The sequence below is a fragment of the Littorina saxatilis genome, linkage group LG2, assembly GCF_037325665.1.
Source record: "Littorina saxatilis isolate snail1 linkage group LG2, US_GU_Lsax_2.0, whole genome shotgun sequence".
Lineage (NCBI taxonomy): Eukaryota > Metazoa > Mollusca > Gastropoda > Littorinimorpha > Littorinidae > Littorina > Littorina saxatilis.
In genome coordinates, this window is record NC_090246.1 from 19,202,982 (window position 1) to 19,217,981 (window position 15,000).

At 42.7% G+C, this 15,000-nt stretch overlaps 1 protein-coding gene across 1 annotated transcript in view; it reads left to right on the top strand.

Annotated features, from left to right (window-relative positions):
* The window catches only part of LOC138958418 (RUN and FYVE domain-containing protein 2-like), a gene marked incomplete in the record, with an annotated part of 79,573 nt that overhangs the window by 7,389 nt on the left and 57,184 nt on the right, over nucleotides 1–15,000 (top strand). Inside the window, 1 exon segment of the mRNA XM_070329558.1 lies at nucleotides 11,357–11,524. Coding sequence (XP_070185659.1) covers nucleotides 11,357–11,524 — 168 coding nt within the window.

A 15,000-nucleotide genomic window follows, 5' to 3' on the forward strand; every position in this document is an offset into this window, starting at 1 on the left:
TGACATAGCACGTACCACTAACGAAATACATTCTGAACAAAATTTGCCAAGTTGCCATAAAGATGTTGTCGTGTTTTTCCTTTCGCTACTCTCAGTCGCAAAGGAGACACAACGATTTGTGTAGGTTCTGTAGATTTATTAACAGCTGGAACAACGGTGACAATATCTCTCAGCACAGTGTAAGAAAGAACAAGTGCAAGACTGGTAAAGAACAACAATACGTGTGCGCAGCCCTACTTATATAGTTAATGGACATACCAGAATATTCGGGAAACATCGACACTAATCTGGTTAGATCTACACAGTTCCGTCTGTCCGATGAGCGTCTACGCTTACCTCATGAGTGACTGCGCACTTAATCAAAGTAAGTTCCATAATGTTCTCCTTCCATTCGATTCCAGTGGTATCTAGCGATCTCCACAACACCTCCCCACCTAAACTGATGCTACTCCTCAAGCATCAACAGCAAAGTCTCTCTGTGGGTTTGCGTGTTCTCTTTGACCGTCTTGGATTGTCTGGTCCATACTCTGGAACGGATGGAGTACCTTTGGGTTTGGTCTGTCTCCGAGTTTGTGGCACAGTTTCCAAGATCTCCATGGGGTGATCTGTTACAAGTTCAGAAACAGTGTCCACTTCCTCACCAGGTTCATTGTCTTCCTCAGTGGTGTAGCGTGGCTGTAGCTGTTCCCAGTGTCGTCTCCATACTGGACCATAAGGAATGACCATGACGTTGAAGCAGCGAGTACCCAGAGACTTCTTGATGACTGCTGGTACCCATCGGGGTTGTTTGTCTCGGCGAGGTCCATGGTACAGAGCATACACAGGATCTCCGGCCTTGTACTGTCTGGTTACCTTGACGACAGCTTTCGAGTCTGGAGTCATCTGAGACTTGGATGCCTCCTTGGATTGCTTGCCCTGAGCGATGTGGGCTGGCGAGGGCAGCAGAGTGTCGATCCTTGTCCGTAACTGCCTGGAATTCAAGAGTTCACTCGGAGAGAAACCACAGGATGTCGGCGTTCTCCGGTACTGCATCAAGAACTCTTGAAGAGCACGCTTCGGTGGCAAAGAAGATTTTCTCAGTGCTTGTTTGAATGTCTGCACCAAACGTTCGGCGGCTCCATTGGTAGCAGGATGATATGGTGCCCCTGTCAGGTGCGTGATCCCCCGTTCCTTGCACCAGCTCTGAAATTCTTCAGAAGTGAAGGTCGGCGCGTTGTCAGTGACCAGCGTGTGAGGCAATCCAAAATGAGCAAAATCTTCTTCCAGCAGGTCTAGAGTGGCTCTAGAGGACGTGGATAACGTAGGATGAATGCATGGATAATTGGAGTAAGCATCCGTGATCACCAGCCAGTCTCTACCCATGAAATTGATTGCATGGTCCAGGTGTAAGCGGCTCCACGGCTTTTCTGGTAGCATCCATGGGTGAACTGGAGGCTTGGATGGCTTGTTCTGATGTTCACCACACGAGTCACATCGTCGAGTAGCCATCTCAATAGCAGCATCGATACCGGGCCAGTAAACAGCAGTTCTTGCCAACTGTTTCATGCGTTCCATGCCGAAGTGTCCGAGATGCAGCAGATCAAGGATCTTGGACTGCAGGCTCTGTGGAATCACCACTCTCGATCCATGGACGAGGCATCCGTGGCAGATACTGAGAGAGTCCGACAACTTCCGGAACTTGTTGACATCTTCATTGATCTCAGCGTTCTTTGGTGGCCAGCCTTCACGGACGTAGCGCATCACAGTAGATATCACTGGATCTTTTCCTGACTCTTGACGGAGGATATTGGCATCCACAGGCTGGACTTGAAGACTGAGAACCTTGATGGCACACACCATGTCCATGTCTTCACCACTTTCCTCCCTGTCGAAGTCGATGTCATCTCCGTATGGCAAGCGACTAAGGGCATCTGCATTGCCATGATCCGCTGTTTTCCGGTACTCGTTGGTGTAGTTAAACTGGTTCAGCCACAGGGCCCACCGAGCTAGTCTGTTAGCTGCGAGCAGTGGAGTCCCTTTCTTTGGTCCGAACAATGATGTCAGCGGCTTATGATCTGTCACCAGTATGAACTGACGTCCGTAGAGATACTGGTAGAATTTCCGCAAGCCAAAGATGATGGCCAGGGCTTCCTTGTGGATTTGGCTGTAGTTCCTTTCTGCAGCCGTGAGAGTCTTGGACACGTTGGCGATTGGGCGCTCGCTTCCATCTGGATAGCGATGAAATAGGACTGCTCCAATTCCAACGTTGGACGCGTCACAAGCTAGTCCCAAAGTCTTGTTTGGATCGAAGTGTACCAGAACTTGATCCGAGGAAAGCACATTTTTCAACTGTTCAAATGCTGCCTGTTCCTCATCTCCCCACTTCCAGGGGTTCGCCTTCTTCGTCAGGCGGTAGAGCGGCTCTGCCATGCTGGCCAGGTTAGGGATGAACTTCCCGTAAAACTGAACTGAGCCCAAGAAAGACTTCAAGCTTGAGACGTCCGTAGGGGCTGGCATTTTCAAAACTGCCTCGACCTTCGATCCTTTGGAGATCCCTTCGGCCGATAAGGTATGTCCAAGGTATTCCACACTGGCTTGTGCGAACTTGCACTTTTCACGACGACATCTGAGTCCTTTGTCGTTCAGACGAGTGAGCAAACGTTCCAGGTTGCTCAGGTGGTCGTTGGCGTCCTTCCCGCTGACGAGTATATCATCTTGGAAGGCGGCAACACCAGGTAGATCACAGGTCAGGTTTTCCATGATCTCTTGAAAGTAACCAGGTGCTGACTTTATCCCGAAAGGAAGTCGTTGCTGCAGGAGTACCCCACGGTGAGTGCTGAGGGCTAGCCTGCGTTGACTCTCTGGTGCCAGCTTGATCTGGTTGTAGGCATCAGCAAGATCGATCTTGGTGTATCCGAATCCACCTCCTAGCTTCTGCATCAGTTCCTCTGGGAGTGGCATTGGATGACGGTGATCTTCAAGCTGATCATTGATGCCCACTGAGTAGTCACCACAGATCCGTAGCTTGGGCTTCAGGGTGCCCGAGGTTTGTGCCTTACGAATTGGTACCACTGGCGTTCCGTATTCATTGAACTGGACTGGCTTCCAGACTCCTTTTGCGATGCCTTCTTCGTAGCCTTTGGCGAGGTCATCACGAAGAGCGAAAGGTACCGGACGTGCCGTGTGAAAAACCGGCTTCGCATCAGACTTGAACTTCACGTCCAGTTCGAAGTCCTTGAGACATCCCAATTCTTGTTTGAAGAGATTTGGGAATTTATCAGACAGTCTGTGACAATCTCGTTGCAGGGCAGCATAAGGCGCGTTGGAGGTCGCTGGATGCGTAGGTTTTGCACCCTCACTCTTAGCGTGACTCTCTATGCTCCTCAGTCCTAGAGCATTGTCCACAGAAATTCCCAGAGTCTGGATTGCGTTGCGTCCTAGCAGATTCAGATGAGGGATCTTGGTGACGATGTACGGAATTGAGCTTTGCTTACCAGTCACTGGATCCTTGGTTTGGCCCATGAAAGTTCCCAGCACGGGCAGGTCGTGCTTGCTGGCAGACTCGTAACGATGTGTGACGTCATCCAGCTTCGGTTTTCCTAGTTGTCTCCAGACCGGAAGAGAAACAAAATTTCCCGTAGTTGCGGTGTCCAGTTCCATGGTGAACTGTCGGTCCTGGATTGTTATGGGTACATCCAACCTAGGAGTATCTTGGGGAACTTCACCGAGGATCGCGTTGACAAGCTCTGCTTTCGTGACTCTCTTCACGGAAGCCTGGGAATGTCGTTCCCGATTCTGATGTTGCTTTTTTCTACAGACAGCTTCCAAATGTCCTGTGACGTCACAGTATCGGCATTTGGCTTCTTTGTAGGGGCAGTCTGTTGCTTTGTGGGCCTTTCCACATAGGTAGCACTTCCTGTCTGTGGAATTAGACTGCTTGTAGTTCTTTCGTGGACCCGTAGTCTTGTTCTGGTGGACCTTGTTGACTGGCATGGTCTTGGAACCGTAGACAGTTTCCTTGGCAACCTTCGCTGCGTCTTCAGTCTCAATCGCGACTTGGACAGCACGTGCGAAATCCAGCTCTGTGTCCTTGATCTTGAATAGAGCCTTTAAGACAGCCTCATTGTTGACAGAACATATGAATCTCTGTCTCAGAGCTTCGTCTTGTGGGTTTTTGATCGAAGGAAAGTCACAGGTAGCGGCGTCTTGGCGTATGCGCGCTGCTAACTCCTGGAGAGTTTCGCCTGGCTTCCGTTTCATGTCACTCCAGAACTTGAAACGTTCTCGCACTATGAAGAGTTTTGAGTCGAACTGTTCTTTCATGAATTTGACAATTTCGTCCATTGTCAAACTGTTGATGTCCTTGGGCGGATTTTGCTGAGTAGCCAGATTTGCCAGTTGTTTGTAGACCGTAGCAGTCTGATTCGTCAAGAAAACTTGAGCCTTGCGCTGCTCCGGCACGGAGTTGGCGACCACAAACGTGCAAAATCTTGACCAGTAGTCAGGCCACAGTTCCGATGTTGCATCAAACGCAACAAAAGATGGGATTGCAGCTGCCTGTGTAGTAATGGGAAAACGTAGATTCGAAGCACTCGGATCGTCGTAGCTTTCCTCCCTGGCAGAAGCTGCGGCACCACTGAACACTTTCATCATCATCTCCATCTGGTGCATTTGTTGCTCCATATCTTCTTTGTGCTGGCGTTGCTGTTGCTCCAACTGCTCCCTTAGAAGTGTTATCAGCTGCTCTGTTTCCGTCATTTTGCAGTAATAAGTCACTCCGAATAGACAAGGGAAATAACTGTCGGCGACGCCAGTTGTCGTGTTTTTCCTTTCGCCACTCTCAGTCGCAAAGGAGACACAACGATTTGTGTAGGTTCTGTAGATTTATTAACAGCTGGAACAACGGTGACAATATCTCTCAGCACAGTGTAAGAAAGAACAAGTGCAAGACTGGTAAAGAACAACAATACGTGTGCGCAGCCCTACTTATATAGTTAATGGACATACCAGAATATTCGGGTAACATCGACACTAATCTGGTTAGATCTACACAATTCCGTCTGTCCGATGAGCGTCTACGCTTACGTCATGAGTGACTGCGCACTAAATCAAAGTAAGTTCCATAATGTTCTTTATCCTTCCATTCGATTCCAGTGGTATCTAGCGATCTCCACAACAGATGTGTTATCCATTTCATTCAAATTCAAAGGGTAGTGTTTGAAGAAAAAGCTGCTTTGAGAGCATTACCTTTTTGCAGTTTTAGATGAAGCCCTATTGTCAACAATGGCGTACAGATTAGATGCCGACTCGAAGCAACATTTTCAGCTTTGAAATCGACACGCACGCAGTTTTTTGCATATTAGGTTTTAATACAGAAGGGCATTGACACCTTTTTATCCACTAACCACGGAAAAGACTCGACATTTAAACTTTCAGACTGAGAGAGTAAACATTTTACGACTGTACAGTTTTTCAAGTCGACGTACAAAGCAACATTTTATTAGGGTGCTAGCGAACAGAAATGGTTTTTTTTGGCCAGCAATCTCATTTAGAAATGGCTTTTCACAAGGAAACGTTCGTGTCACTCATGGATTACTATTGCGAGTACCAGGGATCTGTCAGAAAAGATAAATGCTTCTATCTCTGCCATTGTGCTATGCCGCTACGGTGTTGAGTATGGCATTCCGTTTGTCAAATAATTATTTGGATACTTTTTCCTTTTTTTTTTTCACCAGTTTTAGCTAAATAATCATTATTTAGAAGCTCATGTGCTAAATAAGTAATTGTTTATAAACAATGTAAAAAAATTCTAAATCTTTTTTTTTTACGTAAACCATTCATTGTTTACCTAAACAATTCATTGTTTACGTAAATAATTCATTGTTTACGTAAATAATTCATTGTTTACGTAAATAATGTATTGTTTACACAAATAATCACTTATTTCACAAAATAATATTTTTTGGGTGGATAAAGTGAGCAGTTGCTAAATAAATCATTGTTTACCTATATAATGCATTATTTAGCAGATTCGCTAAATAATGAAAACTGTTTTCATTATTTAGGGGAATCAAGAATTGACTTCTAAGCTTCATTTTTACATTTAGTCAAGTTTTGACTAAATGTTTTAACGTAGAGGGGGGAATCGAGACGAGGGTGTGGTGTATGTGTGTGTGTGTGTCTGTCTGTCTGTGTGTGTGTGTAGAGCGATTCAGACTAAACTACTGGACCAATCTTTATGAAATTTTACATGAGAGTTCCTGGGAATGATATCCCCGGACGTTTTTTTCTTTTTTTGATAAATGTCTGATGACGTCATATCCGGCTTTTTGTAAAAGTTGAGGCGGCACTGTCACACCCTCATTTTTCAATCAAATTGATTGAAATTTTGGCCAAGCAATCTTCGACGAAGGCCGGACTTCGGTATTGTATTTCAGCTTGGTGGCTTAAAAATTAATTAATGACTTTGGTCATTAAAAATCTGAAAATTGTAAAAAAAATATTTTTTTTATAAAACTATCCAAATTTACGTTCATTTTATTCTTCATCATGTTCTGATTCCAAAAACATATATATATGTTATATTTGGATTAAAAACAAGCTCTGAAAATTAAAAATATAAAAATTATGATAAAAAAATTAAATTTCCGAAATCGATTTAAAAACAATTTCACCTTATTCCTTGTCGGTTCCTGATTCCAAAAACATATAGATATGATATGTTTGGATTAAAAATACGCCCAGAAACTTAAAACGAAGAGAGTTAGAGTAAAGCGTGCTATGAAGCACAGCGCAACCGCTACCGCGCCAAACAGGCTCGTCACTTTCACTGCCTTTTGCACTAGCGGCGGACTACGTTCAGTTTCATTCTGTGAGTTCCACAGCTTGACTAAATGTAGTAATTTCGCCTTACGCGACTTGTTTTTCTTTGTGTATATACTATAATTCAATACAAGGTATCTCCAAACATTATTTATCAGAAAATGTTCGTAAATGTGTTTATTTTACAACTGAGCTGAAATTGCCGTACGAAAAGTACTGAATGCGAAAACAAACACAAGGTAAAGGTCATGACCGGGAGTGTTTGTTTTCGCATTTAGTTCTTTTGGTACGGCAATTTCAGCTTGTAAAATAAACAAATTTACGAACATTTTCTGATAAATATCAATTATAGTAATCACTGAAAGACATAAAACTTAGTTCAGAAGCGAATCCTAGAAACCCCTAAATAATGGAAAATGTGTTGGCTAAACAATTCATTGTTTACGTAAATAATTCATTGTTTACGTAAATAATGAATTGTTTAGCAACGTTGCTGATTGTTTACAAACAATGTAAAATACGTCTAAACAATATATTATTTAGACGTATTTTACATTGTTTGTAAACAATCAGCAATGTTGCTAAATAAATCATTATTTACGTAAACAATGAATTATTTACGTAAACAATGAATTGTTAAGGTAAACAATGAATGGTTTACGTAAACAAAAAATTATTTAGAATTGTTTTACATTGTTTATAAACAATTACTTATTTAGCACATGAGCTTCTAAATAATGATTATTTAGCTAAAACTGGTGAAAAAAACATGAAAAAGTATCCAAATAATTATTTGACAAACGGAATGCCATAGTTGAGGAGAAACTCAGTATGAAGGGGAGAGAACAAGCAATGTCGAAGGGAGATAACCATGCGAAAAGTCTGAAAGGGGAGGACAGCCATCATCGGAAACGAGATTGCTGGACGGACGCCTCTATCGGTTCTGTTCCCCCGAAAGTGATGCTTTGAGTAAAGCTGCCCAGTCCTTTTATTCATTCGTTCTTTCATTCAGTGAAGCATTTTGTAAACCTTTTGGAACAACCTTAAACAGTAAATGAAAGAAAAATGTTTGAACTGCAGCAGGCTTGAGTTAAACCCCACACTTGTATTATTTGGACAAGACGGCATAACAAACACTGATGAAGATTTTGATTGTATTCTATTGCAAGCCAAATTTTTTGTATACAAATTCAGAATAAATAAATTAAAGCCAACATTGAATTTTTTTTAAAGGAACTGTCCTACACATACAAGATCGATAAACATATCCACTGTACAGCTCCCATGGGGTCGCCTTCACGCGGCGGGAGTGTTTCCACAGAGCTACCCCACCCCTTTACTTCTCTTCTTTTGTCTTATTTCTGCCTTACCAGTCCTTTCACCTATATTTCCTTCCAAGAAAACTCTCCCTACTATTCCCTGCAGATTTCCAATTCTTTTCTTGTTGTCTTATTTCTATCTGACTGGATCCATCACCTTTATTTCACTTACCAAAAGTCTTCTTTTCCACATCCTTATTTCTCTGCACCCCGCATGTCGTAAGAGGCGACTAACGGATTATGTTTCTCCTTTTACCCTTGTTTAGTGGTTCTTGTATAGAATATAGTCAATGTTTGTAAAGATTTTCCATTTCCATTTCCATTTCCATTTCCATTACTTTATTGTCCCATCGCTGGGAAATTCGGGTCGCTTCCTCCCAGTGGAAAGCTAGCAGCAACGGAGTCGCGCTACCCAGGTGTCTGCGTGTTTAGGTGTATTCAGCCACCTGCACTTATGGCAGAATGACCAAGGTCTTTTACGTGCCATTGTGATGACACGGGGGTGGGACATGGCTTCCGTCTCTGGGTCTGCACATAAAGTTGACCCGTGTCCGTCCCGGCCCGAATTCGAACCTGGGACCTTTCGATCACAAGTCCAGTGCTCTACCAACTGAGCTACCGAGCTACATAGTCAAGCAGTATGTAAGAAATGTTTGGTCCTTTGTACTGGAAGCTTGCGTTCTCCCGGTGGGGTCATATATTGTACTACGTTGCAGGCCCCTGGAGCAATTTTTTGATTGGTGCTTTTGTGAACAAGAAACACTTAACAAGTGGCTCTATCCCATCTCCCCCCTTTCCCCTATCCCATCTCCCCCCTTTCCCTCGTCGCGATATAACCTTCGTGGTTGAAAACGACGTTAAACACCAAATAAAGAAAGAAAGATCCACTGTACAGAATTGAATTATGGAAAATTTAGGCTGAAGTGGGCTTCATATTTTATCCTTGTAGAACAGCACTTATTATAATTGATTGTATGTTGTATTGAATATGTTTTTATCCGTCATATCCACTCTATTATCATCTGACTTCTATGCATTGCATGGCAAATTGTAAAATTGCCTGAATAAAACATCTTTGAAGAAAAAAAAATGTGTCACTTCATCGTCAGCCAAAAAACAAAAACAATGTTTTGAATAACAAGTTCAGTGATGGGCTGGAAAGATCGTTTGGCTGCTGAGATATTGTGTGTGTTTATAAGAGGGGTTTTGTCCCCTCCCCCCAGGACACCAAATTATGCATATGCACACTTGTATACAAAAGCAAAGTAAATGGACTCTCCATCGCCAGTTAGCTTTCTCATTGTTTAGTCTCCCTCTCTCCGCCTATCGTTTTCTCTCTGTCTGCATGCCTGTCTGTATGTCTGTTTATCTGTCTGTTTATCTATCTATCTATCTATCTATCTATCTATCTATCTATCTATCTATCTATCAATTTAAACTTTGCCAGAAAAGATGCAACGCGTTATGTGCCTCAACTAAATCCTTCATACCCGTGTCATTTTATGAAGACTTTCTGTATTCTGATAGGCATTTCTTTTGGCTATCAGGCATCTTTTTTTCAGATTGATAAATTATTTCACATGGGTCACGTGACAACTCAAATCAGGCTACACCAAAATCGTCCTTTAAGAGCCTAAGCATCGAAGCCATGATGTATTTGGTTGCACATCGATAATGTTACAGCTGTTTTAAAATATTTCCGGAAAGTTCCGTTACTTCTAAAAAATATCAGGGAGTTGACTTGAAGTACTTCTTGGCTGTAAGCATGATATCCTGAAAGTTTGAAAGCTGTCCACGGGATGATTGCACAAGGACATCTTTTTTGTTGTCGTATAACCGCTCAAAGCAGCCGCCAAAACCTTCAGTTTATTACCACGTGAAGACCACATACAGGCGGAGACACTCACATTCACAGTTCTACACGACATGGCCATGTGCCCATGTGTGCACAGGACATGGAAAGGGAGCTTGAGCTTCAGCTCGGCATGAAGAACGAACGAACAAACGAACGGTTTATTCCTTAGGACGTCGGCCCATTGCAAAGGGAACAGTGGGACGATGAAAGGGAGTAGGGGGATTGGGATCACGAAGGAAAACGACAAACCGAGAAGACCATGTCCATGATTCTGAGACATTATTCAAGTCTTTGACTGATCACAGTCCAATGTTTTTCGAAAAAAGAATTCCAAAATGAAGACAGACGTGGTGATGGTCCTGCGCATGATAGAAAAAGACAGCTGATATTTTCACACGGTATAACGTAGCTAAGAGACCATAAGCCTAAAGCCTGTTGGCCTGATTTAGCTCTTTGTTTATCACTTCGTTGTGAAGGACGTAGGGAAATAACTACAATTTCAGATCAGGGAGAAGGCAGAGGTAGAGATGGTGCTATTCATGCGGAAGACAGACAAAAGTTAAAACAAAAATCGTTAGAACCCTCTGATTCTGAAATGAAAACCACGGATCTACACTACTGGACTATCTCTGTGAGCAGGACGTAGAGAGCACGGCTGAGGTGCACGAACCGAACGTGGGTGCCACCCAAACGTGAGAGAACAAACCGCGGGGTCTGATTGGTTGAAATCATAACACATCTCAATTTCAACCAATCCAACACCGCGGCTAGCTCCCAACCGGTTGGCAACTTTCTCGTGCACCTCTGCCCTGGAGCTTGGAATGGGTATGGCACCAGCGTGTGAGATGATGCTTCACCTGCTGGGATGGAATAGCAGCAGGAGAATTTTTATTTGGCTACTGACAGCCCCAGATCACACTCACGTTGGCCGATCCTTGGTCTCAAGCGTTACTTAACCCGTGAGAGAGAGAGAGAGAGAGAGAGAGAGAGAGAGAGAGAGAGAGAGAGAGAGAGAGAGAGAGAGAGAGAGAGAGAGAGAGAGAGAGAGAGAGAGAGAGAGAGAGACAGACAGAGAGACAGACAGACAGACAGACAGACAGACAGACAGGCAGACAGACAGAGGTAGGCAGGCAGGCAGACATAGACACACACAGAGACACGGACAGTCACTAGGCAGACAGACAGAAAGACAGAGAAAAAAAGAGCTAGATGATTTCACAAAATATCGACATGGACGATTGCAAGATGTATTAACGTGGTTTTGTGCAGGAAGTGGAGAAAGAGAGAGACGGACAGACCAGAAACAGAGCGAGATAGCGAGTTGATTTCACAAGATATTGACACAGACAAATGCAAGTTGTATTAACTTGGCTGTGTGCAGGACGTGGAGAAGGAGCTGGAGCTTCAGATCGGCATGAAGACGGAGGTGGAGATGGCCCTACGCCTGCTGGAGAGGGACACGCACGAGAAGCAGGACACCATTGTGGGACTCAGGGCTCAGATCGAGGAGATCAAGGCCATCAACCTCGACCTTTACAACAAACTCCAGGTAGGTGACTATAGTTGTCTTTTAAAAAAAAAAAAAAAAAAAAACAAGAATGGTAGGTCACTGGAACGTTTATTATTGAATAAACAAAACGTTTTCATTTTTTTCAACGTTTTGTTTTGTCATTAATAAATGCTCAAATTACCTACCATTCTTGTTTTTTGATTCTGAATTGTGGAACGTTAGAAGTCTATCTGATGTTTGGATTTTTGTCTTTTTCAATTTATTATTTTTGACTCACCTGATTAATCAGCGAGTCTTAGAAATGAGCAGTGTCCGACCGCAGGGACGGGTGGTCGTCCGTCTGTCCGTGAACAAAAAACGTCACCTTGAGGTTATCTGAGTTGTTTATGAAGCTAAGGCTTTGACATATTGGATATGATGATTCATCCGACATGTCCTAAGGACTGGTCGACCCTACTCAATTTACATGTCACATCAGGGTCATGTTCGGGTAAACAAAAACTTAAACTTCGAAGTAACCTTTGTGGGGTTTTTTTGTTTTTGATTTTGGAAAGTCATTGAGCAAGAAGGTGATTGTTGGTAGGAACTATTTGCATTTTGCACGATTATGGGTTAATTAAAGAACATTTAAATTGTTGTGCTTTCAGTCGTTAAAGGGAGAACAACAGGGTTTTTAATGGAAAAAGTATACTTTGTTTTCTAACAGCCTCTGGTCTGTTCAGCAGAATTGGATGGTAATTGTATGTGGGCCAAAATAATGTGTGTCGCAGTATTGTGAAATTGTGGACAAATTGTATTCGTAATTCGAGATCGTGTAGCAATCACCATCAAGACAACAAGATATTCTGAAGAAATCGAATTGAATTGAAATGAAGTGAATAAGCCTAATCCCCAGTGTCTGCCGCGTCTTAATCATCTCTCTCTTTCTCTCTGTCAGTCTTTCTCTATATCTCTGTCTTACTCTCTTGGGGCGGGGGGGGGGGGGGGGGGGGGGGGGTGGGGGGGGGGGGGCGGGCGGATAACCGTATACCTTTCACGTCATTCGTTTAATTTGTTTATTTGTCATGTTGCTTTACTTGTTTATCATTTATTAGACATTTGCATTGGAAGTAAGGACCGGTTGTAAGAAAAGGCGTCGCCTTAAACCTCTATCCTTGAAAAATAAAGTTCCATCATCATTATCTTTCACTTTCTGTCTGTCTGTCTGTCTGTCTGTCTGTCTGTCTGTCTGTCTCTGTCTCTTTCTCTCTCTCTCTCTCTCTCTCTCTCTGTCTCTCTCTCTCTCTCTCTCTCTCTCTCTCTCTCTCTCTCTCTCTCTCTCTCTCTCTCTCTCTCTCTCTCTCTCTCTCTCTCTCTCTCTCTCTCTCTCTCTCTCTCTCTCTCTCTCTCTCTCTCTCTCCCTCTCTCCCCAGCCTTATGGGGGCAAAATGGAAAGCTAAATCTTCTTATTGTTAAAAGTACAAAACCATAAAATAAATCATGCACAATTTTTGACATTGTCATGTTACATCTAGAGTTGATATACTGCAGCTGAGACACGAGACATTTTCAGAGAAGGAAAAGCAACCTTAGGCGTATCGATGACGCGTTTTCAAAGCAATTTTTGGGGGGGTTTGCTTTTTGGTGTGATACAATACAACACCCATGTATGGATATATATTGCCTGTTAGGGAATCATATACTCATTTATGAAAATAACGTTTTTATTCTACTTTTCAGCTTATGTTTTCTCCCACATTTTGTCGTTGTTTTTAATTGTTAATTTTTTTGTGTTTGCTTGGTTGTTAGGGTGTTTTATGTGTTTGTTTGTTTTTGTTTTTGTTTTCTGTGGATGGTAGAGGAGGGGGGGGGGGGGGGGGGGGGGGGGCATGGTCGAGTTTTGAGATGTTGCTAACTCTAGCATGTCGACTTGATCTTGTGGTGTGTTTTGTTTTGTACCTTAATGCCAGAATGTGTTTCATTGCATAGATACGGCATACAATATGAACTGTTAACGCAAGCAAAATCTTAATGTACTTTGGAGGCAGGTGTACACAAAACACATTTTTTTCTCGTGAGATTGCAACAGTCACGGCTGTGACTGATTTTTGGCTCACGTAAGTGTAGCCTATGCGATCGTAACTTTGTCTGTCTGTGCGTGCGTGCGTGCGTATGTGCGTGCGTGCGTGTGTATGTCTGTGGTAGAAACTCTAACATTTGAAGACGTCACATTACATTGACGTCACATTATGACGTAAGAGGGTTAGACGTCACGCGAAGGAAGTACTGAAAGTCTCGGTCATTATTATTTTGAGCGGGCCGAGACTAGTTGGCAGTCGTGTCCCTGTAAGTAGGCTACATGCAGACAGACAGATCTAGATCTAGTGTCTCGCTTTCTTGCACAGTTTCACCTATGCTCTTTCTGTGTGTGTGTGTGTGTGTGTGTGTGTGTGTGTGTGTGTGTGTGTGTGTGTGTGTGTGTGTGTGTGTGTGTGTGTGTGTGTGTGTGTGTGTGTGTGTGTGTGTGTGTGTGTATGTGTGACGGAGTGATTGAGTTTGTGTTACTGTTTGTCGATTTCTTACGTGAGCCTTGAAGGCTCCGCCTCTTGTTTTTATGGTGTTATTAGCGTTTATGTATGCTGTGTTCATTCCAAACCCCAAAACGAATAGTGTGTTGCACTTGAGGAGATTTGAGACTTTTTTTTTAAATACATTTATTTAGCTTCTATTTTTATTCTATTTTATTTTGGTTCATTTATGTACTTATTCATTTATGTATGTATTTATTTATAGATTTATTTATGTTATTCAAATATGTATTTATTAATTGATTTATTAATTTATTAATTTATTTTGGGGGCGAGTGGGGGGTGGTGGGGGGAGGCTAGTAGTATACCTATAACATCATTCCATGAGGCTTGTATTCTGTTTCTGTTCGGAAGGAGACCGTAATATATGGTTTCATCACTGTCAACTGGTTACAGAAAAAATCGTCTGCTCCAGTGAGCGCCGAAACCAAACGGTTGATTATCACGTGACACTTTTGCCATATTTAGAGTTGTTTGCACAGTAAATACAGCCGCGAAAAATAGCTCGCTTGAAACTGTCTTACATACCAATTCCTTTGTAATTTAAAATTACAAAACACCATGAAAAATCATTATCGACGATCGCGAATCTGCATAATTATATCAATAATACATTACAAAAAGCTCTAAATATGTTAAAAAAAATCGGTTTCCTTGCCAGACAAGGAAACTCAAGGCATCCTGTCAGGGAGAGAATGAGCCGAACTCATTTTGACCTGAGGTCAGGATGATTACATTGTTGATGTGTGAAATGCAGTGTGTATGGATCTAGACACGAGAAGTGTCAGCTTATTCAATAGCTAATTCAATATTGTATATATTCATTAATCCTATTCATAAGCATGTTTAAATACTACATTTGGGTTTTCTCCTTTCTTTCTTCATACGAGTTCGGTCTGACATGATCATATTTCTGCATGTGTATTTGGGTATCAACAACTAGTCACC